Source organism: Mandrillus leucophaeus, unplaced genomic scaffold (genome assembly GCF_000951045.1).
Source record: "Mandrillus leucophaeus isolate KB7577 unplaced genomic scaffold, Mleu.le_1.0 Scaffold55, whole genome shotgun sequence".
In the NCBI taxonomy this organism is placed as follows: Eukaryota; Metazoa; Chordata; class Mammalia; order Primates; family Cercopithecidae; genus Mandrillus; species Mandrillus leucophaeus.
Window position 1 is genome coordinate 623,842 of NW_012105919.1, and position 14,324 is coordinate 638,165.

The 14,324-nt window shown below is 43.5% G+C and overlaps 1 protein-coding gene across 1 annotated transcript in view; it reads left to right on the plus strand.

Annotated features, from left to right (window-relative positions):
• The window catches only part of ANKRD13A (ankyrin repeat domain 13A), a 28,802-nt gene extending 15,386 nt beyond the window's left edge, over nt 1–13,416 (plus strand). The window contains exons 8-14 of the mRNA XM_011997852.1: nt 1,188–1,249; nt 1,975–2,108; nt 2,946–3,103; nt 4,138–4,251; nt 7,430–7,590; nt 10,243–10,310; nt 11,361–13,416. Coding sequence (XP_011853242.1) covers nt 1,188–1,249; nt 1,975–2,108; nt 2,946–3,103; nt 4,138–4,251; nt 7,430–7,590; nt 10,243–10,310; nt 11,361–11,556 — 893 coding nt within the window. The 3' untranslated portion in view covers nt 11,557–13,416. The remainder of the gene's footprint in view (nt 1–1,187; nt 1,250–1,974; nt 2,109–2,945; nt 3,104–4,137; nt 4,252–7,429; nt 7,591–10,242; nt 10,311–11,360) is intronic.
• The last annotated feature ends 908 nt before the right edge of the window (nt 13,417–14,324 follow it).

Genomic DNA, 14,324 nt, shown 5'->3' on the forward strand with positions numbered 1-14,324 from the left:
GAGCCAAGATCACGCCATTGCACTTCAGCCCGGGCAACAAGAGTGAAACTCTGTCTAAAAAAAAAAAAATTCCTGGCTGGGCACAATGGCTCACACCTGTAATCCCATAATCCCAATACCTTGGGAGGCCAAGGTGGGTAGATCACTTGAGCCCAGGAGTTTGAGACCAGCTTGGCCAATGTGGTAAAACCCCATCTCTACTAAAAATACAAAAATTAACCGGGTGTGGTGGCACACTCCTGTCATCTCAGCTACTGGGGAGGCTGAGGCAGGAGAATCGCTGGAACCTCAGAGGCAGAGGTTGCCGTGAGCCAAGGTTGTCCCACTGCACTCCAGCCTGGGCGACAGAGCTAGACTCTGTCTAAAAAAAAAGAAAAAGGAAAAAAAATTTCCTTAGTCTGACTCATTCTTCAAAATGTTTCCCCATAGTTGGCCTCAACTATAATTAAAGCTATTCATGAGGGCTTGTTTGTGTGTTATCAAGAACAATTGTGGAATTCAGCTAAAAAAGGAGATAAGGATATTTGAGAACATTTATCACTGGAATGAGTGATTTAGTCCAAACTATTGTGATGAAAGATTTAGACAGAACTTGGGATCTGAGCAAAAACATTGCATGTGGTTGCCACATCCCAGCCCCATCCCAGCCCCTCCAACTCTATGGCCTTGTGAAATTACTTCTGCTCTGTGCCTCAGTTTCCTCAGCAGTGAAATGCAGGTGATATCCAACCTTCCTTAGAGTTATTGAGAGGATTAGATGAGTTACGACGTGGAAGCCTTTAGAATGGCGCCTGCAGTATGTGGTAAGCATGCAGTAATTGTTCACCAGCACCACCACCACCATTGCCATTACTCCACTTTGACAGGTGAGGGAACCGAGGCCCAAAACACATGGATAGCGAGTGGCCAAGGTGGGGTTGGAATCCAGGTCTGGCTCACTCCAAAATCCAGACTCTTCCCATTATTCTGCTTTAATTATTACAGCTGTTTATCTGGTTTAGAGATCCTCATGAAAAGCACCCAATAAAGGACAACTTAGTTTATGATTATTGTGAATGATTTGATCAGCCAGTCTGTAATTGCATTTCCTAATGAGGTAGCTTGGACCGGAAACTTTAATGAAGATCTTTTTTTATAGCCACAAGTAAGATATAATATTAGACTTTAAACTTCCCCCCTCTCTGTAGCGGACAGGAACCCGCTGGAATCTTTGCTGGGAACTGTGGAACACCAGTTTGGTGCACAAGGGGTAAGTTGAGGCAATGAGCTTTCATTGCAGTTAGATGAAAGGAAACAACTTGTCTATGCCTGGGATGGCATTTACTGGATCCTGAACAGCCCACTCTTCGTAAAGGCCAAAGATACCCCCAAGCTGGAATTTGAGATACTCTTGGAAGAGAATTAGATGAGTGAATCTTTGAAAACAAAGATTTTAGAGGAGGGGTAGTGATTATAGAAATCAGGTGCTTCCCCTCTTATCCATTATAAACGAGGGGACTCTATAGAAATGGAACTTAAAAGGACTCAGGACTTTATATTACAACAGAGCACCTTAACAAATATTTCCTTACTCAGTGCTCACAGTAACTATGTGAACTTGGCACAGTGGATGTCTCTGCGGGACAGAAAAATGACCTTTCCACTGTCAAAGCTAGACAGGGAAACAGCTAGAACTTCAACTCCAAGTCTTCCAAGTCTCATGAACTTTCAGATATTTCTCTTTCTTTCTTTGCTATAATCAGGAGATAAAAATTTAAAGGAGAGTAGAGAAATACTTTGAAATGAAGAAATCCATTAGACTTGCCATGTAGTTTGGTGATACCCTCATAGATTTTCTTGTTCCATTCAAAAAAGTTAGTGAATAGAACTTCCTGGTCTTAGCTGGTTAACACGTCCACCTCAGACACTGAGTGCCGTAGGCCTTCACTTGTGAACATCACTTGGCATTTCTGACTCTCCTGAGTTCTGGCTCAGCAGGACCTCACCACGGAATGTGCTACTGCAAACAACCCTACAGCCATCACGCCTGATGAGTACTTCAATGAAGAGTTTGATCTGAAAGACAGGGACATTGGAAGGCCGAAAGAGCTGACGATTAGAACACAGAAGTAAGAGAGGTTCAGCTGCCATTTTCAACCTATGTATGTTTCAGAAATTGTACTGTTTTATGGTGTTATGTTGAATCATTCCACTGCTCCCCCACCCCCCTTTTTTTACGGGGGAGACGGAGTCTCGCTCTGTTGCCTAGGCTGGAGTGCAGTGGCACAAACTTGGCTCACTGCAACCTCTGCCTCCCAGGTTCAAGCAATTGTCCTGCCTCAGCCTCCTGAATAGCTGGGACTACAGGCACGTGCCACCATGCCCAGCTAATTTTTATATTTTTAGTAGAGATAGGGTTTCCCCATATTGGTCAGGCTGGTCTCGAACTCCTGACCTCATGATCAGCTCGCCTGGGCCTCCCAAAGTGCTGGGATTACAGGCATAAGCCACTGCTCCTGGCCTCCTCTGCCCCTTTTTATAAAAAATAATTTTAAAATTACTTTGCCATGAAAGCCAACAGTAGATTGTTCATGTTATTAGCTCTTTTCCAAATAGAATCTAGATTGGATGTAAGAATGCCTTTTTTTTTTTAACTGCTAACCAGCTTCAGCTGATCAAATTCAAATGAAACTGTTTCCACCCACTATCATTTCTTCATGCTTGCTGTCAATTAAGACTTGGATAGTGGCAGGTTGTCATGCAAGTCGCTTGCCTTGATTTCCAGATTTTAGGGTGATGTGAATTCCTCGTTTCCCTAGATATTTGACCTTTAATAGGTCCGAATTAAGAGATGACTGGGCAGAGTGTAGAGTAAGGCTGCTGTTGTCTAGCCTACTGCATAGCAGTAATCTCCTTTTCCCATCTGGTGGAGATGGCCTCAGTCTTTTCTCGGTTGAATTCTGCAGGTTTAAAGCAATGCTGTGGATGTGTGAAGAGTTTCCCCTCTCTCTCGTGGAGCAGGTCATTCCCATCATTGACCTAATGGCTCGAACGAGTGCTCATTTTGCAAGACTGAGAGATTTCATCAAATTGGAATTCCCACCTGGATTTCCTGTCAAAATAGGTACTGCTAAATAAACTTCAGCAACACTTGGAGGTTCTGCCCATGTTTGTGGGTGGCAGCATGTGGGTGGTGGGATGCTTCAGGGAATTGGAATGCTTTAGGTCAAAGTAGCTTATAGACATAATGGAGGAGGTGAGAGTTCTCCTGTGGTTTAATTTGATTTAAAGAAGTGTTATGATTGGTGGTTCATTTTGCATATCAAAATCAAGAGATCTCCAACCATCATTTCTATTTGCAAATGGTGCTGACAGTTGTTAAAAGGCATAAAAACATGACACAGTCATTGTTTTAATGTCAAACCTTACTTCAATGAGACTTCAAATTAGATAATTATTTGAGGAAGACAGTTGACACCAAGATTATTTGATACATAAATATGATCTATATCCCAAGCTAGTATGCATAAAGTATGCATAATGCTGTATATATGTGTGTGTGTGTGTATATATATATCTCATACATACTACTCATGAAGAGTATTAATTTTGGATAGTTGTATGTTCATGATGCTTGAACCCTAGCTCGATCACTTACTCACTGTGATCTAGGAGAAAGTACATAACCCCCTTTTTATTTTTGAGACGGTGTCTCGCTCTGTTGCCAAGGCTGGAATGCAGTGGCATGATCTTGGCTCACTGCAACCTCCACCTTCCAGGTTCAAGCAATTTTCCTGCCTCAGCCTCCTAAGTAGCTGGGATTATAGGCATACACCACCACGCCCAGCTAATTTTTGTATTTTTAGTAGAGATGGGCTTTTATCATGTTGGTTAGGCTGGTCTCAAACTCCTAACCTCAGGTTATCAGCCCGCCTTGGCCTCCCAAAGTTCTGGGATTACAGGTGTGAGCCACTGCGCCCAGCCGAAAATACGTAATTCTCAGTCTCAGTTTTCCCATCTGTGTATTGGGGAGGGTTGTTATGAGGCTTATATAAAATTATACTTATCAAAGTACTTGGCATAGTAAGCACTTAGTAAATGATAACTATTATTGTTATTCTTAGTAAAGTTTACTTATAAAAGTTTTTATTTTGTTAGAAATTCCCTTGTTTCATGTCTTAAATGCACGGATTACATTTGGAAATGTTAATGGCTGTAGCACTGCCGAAGAATCTGTATCTCAAAATGTGGAAGGGACCCAGGCTGATTCAGGTAAAAAAATAAATTAATTAAAAGTTCAGTTTTGTTATTTAAAAAAAATTTTATGGCTGGGCGTGGTGGCTCATGTCTGTAATCCCAGCACTTTGGGAGGCCGAGGCGGGTGGATCACCTGAGGTTGGGAGTTCGAGACCAGTGTGACCAACATGGAGAAAACCCATCTCTACTAAAATATAAAATTAGCCAGGTGTGGTGGCACATGCCTGTAATCCCAGCTACTCGGGAGGCTAAGGCAGGAGAATCGCTTGAACCCGGTTGGGGGTGGGGGGTGCAGAGGTTACCGTGAGCTGAGACTGTGCCATTGTACTCCAGCCTGGGCAACAAGAGCAAAACTACATCTCAAAAAAAAAAAAATTTATAATTCAGTCATCATACTCATAATTCACTCTGAAGCTGGAATATCTGAGGGAGTCTGTGTTGGATGAAAGAAAACTTTAGATTTAGTTTAGATTAAGCAAATAAAAACTTGTAGTATATGTATGATCCTAGTTATATTAAAAAGATAGGATGTTCTTTTTTTTTTTTTTTTTTTTTTTTTAGTAGAGACGGGGTTTCACTGTGTTAGCCAGGATGGTCTCGATCTCCTGACCTCGTGATCCGCCCTCCTTGGCCTCCCAAAGTGCTGGGATTACAGGCATGAGCCACCGTGCCCGGCCAGGATGTTCTTAAAAATCAGCTTTATTGAGGTGTAATGTACATACAATAAAATGCTCTCATTTTAAGTGTGACGGTTCAGTGCATTTTTTTTTTTTTCTCGAATACAGAGTCTCACTCTGTCACCTAGGCTGGAGTGCAGTGGCACAATCTCTGCTCACTGCAGCCTCTGCCTCCCAGGCTCAAGCAATTTTCTTGCCTAGTCTCCCAAGTATCTGGGAATACAGGTGTGTGCCACCATGCCTGGCTGATTTTTGTATATTTATTAGAGACTGGGTTTCACCATGTTGGCTAGGCTGGTCTGGAACTCCTGACCTCAAGTGATCCACCCACCTCGGCCTCCCAAAGTGCTGGTGTGAGCCACCATACCCAGCCACATTTTGACAAATGTATGCATCTATGTAACCACCACCACAGTCAAGATAGACAGCATTTCCATATGCCCCCAAATTTCCTCACGCTCCCTTGCCGTCAATACAATTCATGTTTTTAGATGCAATTGTAAATGGACTTATTTTCTTACTTTCATTTTCCAATTACTAGTATATAGAAATATTATTGAGTTTTGTATTTTGACCTTGAATCTTTTTAAAAAATTTTTTAAATCTTTTTTTTCTTGCACAATTGCATGGCCGGGATTGACCTTGTTTATCTTGTAACATGGCTGAATTTACTTGTCTTATACTTTTTTGTAGATTTCTTAGAATTTCTTACATATATGGTCATGTTGTCTATTAATAAAGAAAATTTTACTTTTTCCTTTCCAATCTTTAAACTTTTTATTTCTTTTTCTTGACTTATTGGACTGACTAGGACATCTAGTACAATGTCAACTAAGAGGGGTAGGAATGGCTATCCTTGTCTTGTTCCTGGTTCTAGGGGAGGAAGGATTGTTATGCCATTAGGTTTGATGTTATCTGTGTAGGTTTTTTGTAAATGTCCCTTATTAGTTGAAGGACATTATTCTCTTATATTTCTAGTTTGCTGAGAGTTATTACCATTTTTAAGTATTGATTTTTGTGAGATGCGTTTTCCGCAACTATTGTGATGGTCCTATGTTTCTCCCCTATAGTCTACCAATAGGAGGAATTAAAAGATAGCATTTTAATGTATATAAATTAAGACTTCAAATGAAAACAATTGAACTCAACAATAATATACAACTTTACGTTCCCATGTGGCAATAAAGTTGGGTGATACATGTTCATGAGGTTGTGCAGCTGAGGAACACTCATGTACTCTTGGCAGGAAGAGGAGATCGGTATAGTTCTTGAAGAAAACATTTGGCATTACTGTGTAAACTGAAGATGTGTATGACCTACCAATTCCTAGATGTGTACCTAAAGAAACGTATGCACATGAGCATCTGGAGACCCCAGTACTGGGCAGCAGCATCCACTCATAACAGCAGAAACCTGGAAACAACCCAGATGTCCTGAGATGGTAGAATGTGCTATTGTGCTCTATTAATACAACAGAATAACATATAGTATTGAAAATAAACATTTATAGCTATGTGCGTCAAGACTGTTGAATTTCAAAAGCATAATGTTGAATGAAGAAAATCCAATTTGAAGAATAAATTCCAATGATCCATTTATGTCGAGTTCACAAACAGGCTAATACAAACTGTTAGGATGATATACATGTGGCAAACTCCAGAGAAGAGCTAGGCAGTGTAAACAACTATTCTGAATTATGTATTTACCTCTGGAGAGGAAGAAGGGGATATTGTTAACAAGGGATGTGCCTGTGGTATGTTATTGATAGTATTCTTTTTTTTTTTTTTTTTTTTTTGAGATAGAATCTCGCTCTGTCGCCCAGGCTGGAGTGCAGTGGCGCGATCTTGTCTCACTGCAAGCTCTGCCTCCCGGGTTCACGCCATCCTCCTGCCTCAGCCTCCCGAGTAGCTGGGACTACAGGCGCCTGCCGCCACACCCGGCTAATTTTTTCTTGTATTTTTTGTAGAGACAGGGTTTCACTGTATTAGCCAGGATGGTCTTGATCTCCTGACCTTGTAATCCACCCACCTCAGCCTCCCAAAATGCTGGGATTACAGACGTGAGCCACTGTGCCCGGCAGTTATTGATAGTGTTCTGTGTCTTAGGTGAAAGGCACACAGGCATTTGTTTTATTATTATCATTTTTAAGTGTTCAGATATTTTATAGATACTATCTTTTATATATTTACCATGTATCTTCATGCAAAAAGAAGAAACACATTGGTGTGACTGTGCATATGTGTTTAGAGGGAGAAATCTTCGCTTTTCATTTCACAGCCTTGTGTATTTTTTATGACTATGTATTCATTTTTTCCACTAAAATCAAGGAAAAAGAAAAAAGCTGTATTCTGTCACTTTTTTCTGTCTTGCTTCCTCAGAATCTCTCATATAATAGTAAGCCTTGATTATTATAATTTTGAGCCTTTCTTTTTTTTCTAATGTAAAACATTTTTGCAAAAAATTGGAGTGGAAATGTAATGAACTCAGACACTGGACGGTTGCCTTTTGTGTTTCAGCTTCCCACATCACAAACTTTGAGGTTGATCAATCTGTGTTTGAAATTCCCGAATCTTACTATGTTCAAGACAATGGCAGAAATGTGCATTTGCAAGATGAAGATTACGAGATAATGCAGTTTGCCATCCAGCAAAGTCTGCTTGAGTCCAGCAGGAGCCAGGTGGGTTTATCAGAATAAATGGCAGGGCTTGGGAGGTCTTACCCTCTGGGTTAGCCTCAGTGTTTGGCTAATCTGAAAGATTTATTCTAAATATCAAGTTTGACACATTCATGGTATTTGCATAGGTTGTACTTTGTGCATCTGGTCTTCTTACAAAAGCTTGTTATGTAAGAGATCATCTACATAATCCCAGTCAGCACCATTCACAAGATGTCTTCAGGCAGACTTTCCTTTTCCTCATTTTCATGCACAAAGCTTGTAATTCTGTACTTTTCGAGATGTGCTTCATTTTCTAGTACTGAAGCAGTAAATTCCTGCTGAATCACACCATCATATTTTCCCTGAAGGATTACCTATGTGTCTGTAGTCTCAGATGAAGGTCGTGAAGTGGATTTGAATCCCACTCCCTCCACAAACGGTATCATCTCCCTAAACTCTCTCTGGGTCTCTAGTGAAACAGAAAATGAAGGATGGGACAGACCTGTGTAAGCTGTAGGCTGTGTGTGTGTGTGTGTGTGTGTGTGTGTGTGTGACTTTTTGTTGCCCAAGTTGGAGTGCAATGGCCATTCTCCGGCATGATCATATTGTACCCTAAAACTCCTGGGGTCAAGAGATCCTCCCACCTCAGCCTCCCAAGTAGCTGGGACTAAAGTCATGCACCACTGCACCCAGTAGAACAGTTGCCTTTTATTGTCGTATGTGGTTCTCCCTCCATGCCTCACCTACCTGGGACAGTCCAAGGCTTGAGGTCCTCCTCCCCTAACATCAACTCCTTCCATCTCCTTCCTTCTGTGGCTCCTGGCTCTACTAGGGTAGGGTCTGGTCTGCCTCCAGCACCCTCTGGTATGTCCTGGGTTCCTGCAGTCCATTTATTTGTTTGTTTCTTTGTTTGTTTATTTTTTGAGACGGAGTCTCTCTCTCTGTCGCCCAAGCTGGAGTGCAGTGGCGTGATCTCAGCTCACTGCAAGCTCTGCCTCTGGGGTTCATGCCATTCTCCTGCCTCAGCCTCCCGAGTAGCTGGGACCACAGGCGCCCACCACCATGCCCGGCTAATTTTTTGTATTTTTAGTACAGACGAGGTTTCACCATGTTAGCCAAGATGGTCTCCATCTCCTGACCTCGTGATCTGCCCGTCTCGGCCTCTCAAAGTGCTGGGATTACAGGCGTCAGCCACCGCGCCTGGCCCATTTATTTGTTAATTGACTTTTTCTTCCATTCTTCATTCAGATTTTGCAGAGTACCTTCTTTGTGCCAGACTCTGTGCCAGGTGCTGGGAATTCTCTGGGAAGCAGTCCCTGCCTTCACAGGGCTGCTGCTTTGAGAATAGTGCTCACACTCCAGCGTTCTCACTGGTTTAAGCTTGTAGCTTTCTGGTTCTATTCCTGAGTCTTAGTGCTTGTGTAATGTGAGTCTACCTCCTCCACTTCCCCCTGCCACCACCATGGCCCCATTCCCAGACCTATTCAGTTTTCCAAGCCAGACCCCAAAGCAAGCATGTTCCCTTTGGGAGGCCTCCTGGGAGAAGACCCCTGGACATCACCATCAGCCTGGTATGCTTTTCCTTTCCCTATGTAAGTGAGCTTAGCTCCCCTCGCCAGCTCCCAAGAAGCTTCATAAACCTTGTTGACCATAAGTTTTAACAAGGGGAGTAGCCAAAGTCAAAGACTACCAATATTGAATTATGTCTTCTAATCTTGCCCTAGAAGAATTATTGGCCGGGTGCAGTGGCTCATGCCTATAATCCCAGCACTATGGGAGGCCAAGGTGAGAGGATTGTTTGAGCCCAGGAATTTGAGACCAGCCTGGGCAACATAGTGAGATCCTATCTCTACCAATATATATATATATTTTTTTAATTTTTGAGGCAGAGTCTTACTCTTTTGCTCAGGCTAGAGTGCAGGGGCACAATATTGGCTCATTGCAGCCTCTGCCTCCCAGGTTCAAGTGATTCTCATGCCTCACCCACCTGAGCAGCTGGGATTACAGGTGGGTACCACCAGACCCAGCTAATTTTTGTATTTTCAGTAGTGATGGGTTTTCACCATGTTGTCCAGGCTGATCTCAAACTCCAGGCCTCAAGTGATCTGCCAGCCTTGGCCTCCCAAAGTGCTGGGATTACAGGTGTGAGCCACCATGCCTAGCCTCTACCAAAAATTTTTAAAAGCCAACTATGGTGTTATGCATCTGTATTCCCAACTAGTCAGGAGGCTGAGGTGGGAGGATTTCTTGTGCCCGGAGGTCAAGGCTACAGTGAGCTACGATCACACCACTACCCTTGAGCCTGGACAACAGAGTGCGACCCTGTCTCTAAAAAAACAAAAACAGAAACCTGCTTTGGTCACTTGAACTTTGCCCAAGGTCAGCTGTGTTTCTGTTTTTCGTTGTGTATATCTTCCACTTGGGTTAGCTGTATTTAAGAGATGGATTTTGTGAGAAGGATGAGAAGGCTGTGGCTGTGAGTTAGGCTGTGGCATGTTACTAGCTGCCACTTAGGTGGTGTTTTTGAGGTAACCCAAGTCCCTGTTAGTTAGCACTATCGATAATGGTCATGGAAAGACTTTTAATTTGGTTCTTGCTGCCATTGTTTCCTTTCCAGAATGGCACCAATTTCTCCTAAGACATATTCATGTCTATCATATTTGTCTTTGCCAGGAACTTTCAGGACCAGCTTCGAATGGAGGGATCAGCCAGACAAACACCTATGACGCCCAGTATGAGAGGTGATTGACTGATGTGACTGTGGATTAAACCAGGATGGACACAGGCGTGGACACAGGCGGGCAGACGCGTGGCACTGTGCATTTGGTCCCCAGGCAGATGCACGGTGCCACACACTGGCAGGAAAGACTAGAAAAAGTAGGCCGGGCGCGGTGGCTCACGCCTGTGATCCCAGCACTTTGGGAGGCCGAGGCAGGCAGATCATGAGGTCAGGAGATCGAGACCATCCTGGCTAACATGGTGCAACCCCGTCTCTACTAAAAAAAAAAATACAAAAAATTAGCTGGGCATGGTGGCAGGCACCTGTAGTCCCAGCTACTCGGGAGGCTGAGGCAGGAAAATGGCGAACCCGGGAGGCGGAGCTTGCAGTGAGCCGAGATCATGCCACTGTACTCCAGCCTAGGTGACAAAGCGAGACTCCGTCTCAAAAAAAAAAAAAAAAAAAAATACTAGATAAAGTAATTGGCTCTCCTGCTTCCTCTTGTGGCAGTTACTTATTATAATAACTCTGGACTTGATAGCAAGTTTCCAGGAATGGGTGATAGAATTTCTGACTGGTTCACAGGTCAGTGCCATTGGGGGAAAGGTACTGAGTCAGTGTTTTCTGATTGGTTTGATCTTCTGTGAATGATGTATGACCACAAGGCCTAGATGTCCTCAGTGGAAAGTTTATATAATTGTAAAGATAAGGAAGTTTGTGGGAACAGCTGCAGAGATTTAGGGAAAAACTGCAAGGATTCATTTCACGAAGACTTTTTATATACTTAAGGTGTCTGTGAGAGCCGGCTGATGAAGAACCTGTTTTGCTTTAAAACAGATCCAAGTTCAATTCTCAGCCCTATCACTTACTGGTCGGGTGGTCTTGGGCAGGAGTGTGGGGTTTCTCACCTGTATACAGCACTTACACCCCCAGAGTTATGTGGGATTAAATGGCATCATGCATATTAAATGCCTGGCACAGTATGCCCTTGGTAAGCAGTTAAGAAATGTAGTTACTGCTGCCACCATGATGATAGTAGTGACTCTCCCTTTTTATCTGTTTTCCAACCCAGGGCCATCCAGGAGAGCCTCCTCACCAGCACAGAAGGCCTGTGCCCCAGCGCCCTGAGCGAGACAAGCCGTTTTGATAATGACTTGCAGCTGGCCATGGAGCTCTCTGCCAAAGAGCTGGAGGAACGGGAGCTCCGGCTCCAGGAGGAAGAGGCTGAGCTCCAGCAAGTCTTACAGCTGTCACTCACTGACAAATAGACCTTTTGGCCTGTGGGTTGCACAGAGCAGAGGCTCTGGGCTGTCACAGATGCTGTGTCAACCAGAGCCCCGGGGCTGAGGGCCTGCACCTTGTGTGCGTGCAGCAGACAACAGCTGCCCCTTCTTTATGCAGAGGTGCAGAACCAGGGACTCCCGGGCCCATCCAGGCCGCTCCCTGGGGTGGAGAAGGGACCAGGGATTGCAGGCCCCATCTCCAGGCTAAGGGGAGGAGAGCATCATCACTTTCCATTAGCTGTATTGGCTTGCAGGTCACATTTTTACTACCAGCTTTAGACAAAACCCCAATCCCCGCAGGTTTGTAGATCAATTTTTATCAAGGAGTGATAACAAAACAAGTTATTGCAGAGTCAGGGTGCTTTTATATATGAGAGCAGCAGCCGCCTTTGTAAAGTGTGGTCTATGAGAATTGGAGACACATCTTTACTGTTCACCAAAGAAATGGGTAATCTGTGCTGATCTACTCCTTATTTTTACCTTTTTACAGGGTTTCTAGGATATTGTCATTATTCTTCCTTCATCTCTATCTGATTCCATTCCTTCCACACCCAGCTAAAGTTAGAGGAGATACATATAGAATCTATTTTAGATTATTGTTAACTATTTGCATCAAATTAAGATACACAAATGGCCATGGATGTTGCCTTCGCCTTAAACATTACTAATAGTTTCACATCACCTCACTGCACGCATCGAGGGATCTGATTTGAATTTGTAAAGGCAATTCTTTTGAGAGCAGGATTCTCCAGGCTAAATCAAAGGCAGCTAATCCTGTCCCTGAAGGAGCAGCTAGGGGAACATGAGGCTTGTTCTTGAAGTGGGCAAGCTGGCCAAAATATTGGAACACACAGAACCAAACTAGGTGTGTTCCACACCTGCACGAGTGAAGGATTTCCACATAGACACCTAGGAAGAACCCACTGCATGCCCTAGACTCACTCCAGAGGAAGGATGGATTTGCAACCAGAAAGGGAGCTGAAAACCACGGAGCTCCATGGCTCTTCATTCAAAAGGGAAAATGATGATTCCACGTTGCTTTTCAGAATTCAAATCAACATCTTTCTGAATAAATCTATTTTTTAACAGAATCTTTTTATTATTTGTAAAAGATATAAAAACAACTATTCCCATCAGTAGCAATACAAGGTTATACATTTTAACCAGATTTTCTCAGGCCTTTTTTGGATACCTTTAGTAGTTAACTCTCTTTTGTCAAACCCTCCTGTAAATAACCATCGCACAACATACAGAAGCCTGGGGAATACAGCCAAGGGCACTGCTCACTGTGGCCCATGTATTCGTTCCCACAGGCTGCACTGAAATAACTTGGTAAACAGTACCCTCCTCCATTTTGTGTCTGTTTCCTCTGTTGTGCTTCTTTGGGGATAGGAAGACAAACATAACTACTATTCCAGGTGTTGCCAGTGAAACGTTCCCAGACACAAAGAATTGTGCTTTTAATTCCATGTCACCATTTGCCTTTTTTTTTTTTTTGTCATGGTCTGACCAAAATTCCTTCCCTGCACAGCAGGCCAGTATAGGCAACGCCACATTTGTTTCAAATACGCAATGTGGCATTTTGTTTACTTCGCATTTGCCGTGAGCAAAGACACTTCTTGGAATGGCTGCAGCGAGGCTGTGTCATTGGCTTACAAAGGTGACTCATAGGTAATTTCTATGTTTGCATTCCACTGCTCTGCTCCCTAAGGTCCTTGACTTTCTCCCCTGGAATTCACTTAAAAAGGGACTGAGCATTGTGTCAACCTGTTGCAGCGTTTTTCATATATGTGTTCACTCTAAAAATGCAAATAAAGACGGCTTCCTTAGAGGGTGCTCATACAATATTCCAGTCTTTGAGTCTTTTTTCTTTCCAGTTTTTTCTAGTCACTGGATGTAGTGACCACACTTCCTGTTACGTATGTCAGTAGAACATTAGAATGCCTCACATTGCTCAGTTCATCACTGCAAAGGTGGCATGCTTCTCCCAGCCTTCCTGCCCAGGTTAACAAGCCCCATGCTGCTTATTTCAAATGGAAACTAAAAGCAAGCCAGTGTTGGGCTGTTCTGACACCCCTGTGTTCCTCCTGGAGGTAAACTGGCTCTTGTAGGGTAAGGGAAGCCCAGCCAACATCAAAGCTCTGCATCAATGCTATCCCTTGAAGCCAAGTGCTTTATGAGGCTGTTCCTAGAAGTCCAGATGATAAGGCTTCCAAACTCTTCCTATATCTAAATATGTTGGTATTAAAAACAACAACGGCAGTGGCCAGTAGAAACGTGTGGGTTCCAAAAATGAGGCTGTATTTCTGGGAAGATGTAAAGGAGCTGCTTTGCTTTTGGGGGAAAGTAGATATCAATACTTGAAGCTACAAGAACACTATGAAGAAAAACATTACTCCTTCGGGTCAAGGGGTGCAATGACTGTGGATTATTTAAAAACTGAAAAGCTAAGCTTAGGTGGCCCAATATCAGCAGAAAGTTTTTGTTTTTGTTTTTCTGAGACGGAGTTTCGCTCTTGTTGCCCAGGCTGGAGTGCAATGGCGTAATCTCAGCTCACTGCAACCTCCGCCTCCCGGGTTCAAGCAATTCTCCTGCCTCAGCCTCCTGAGAAGGTGGGATTACAGGTGTGTGCCACCATGCCCAGCTTTTTGTATTTTTAATAGAGACAGGGTTTCACCATATTGGCCAGGCTGCTCTCAAACCCCTGACCTGAGGTGATCCACCCGCCTCGGCCTCCCAAAGTGCTGGGATTA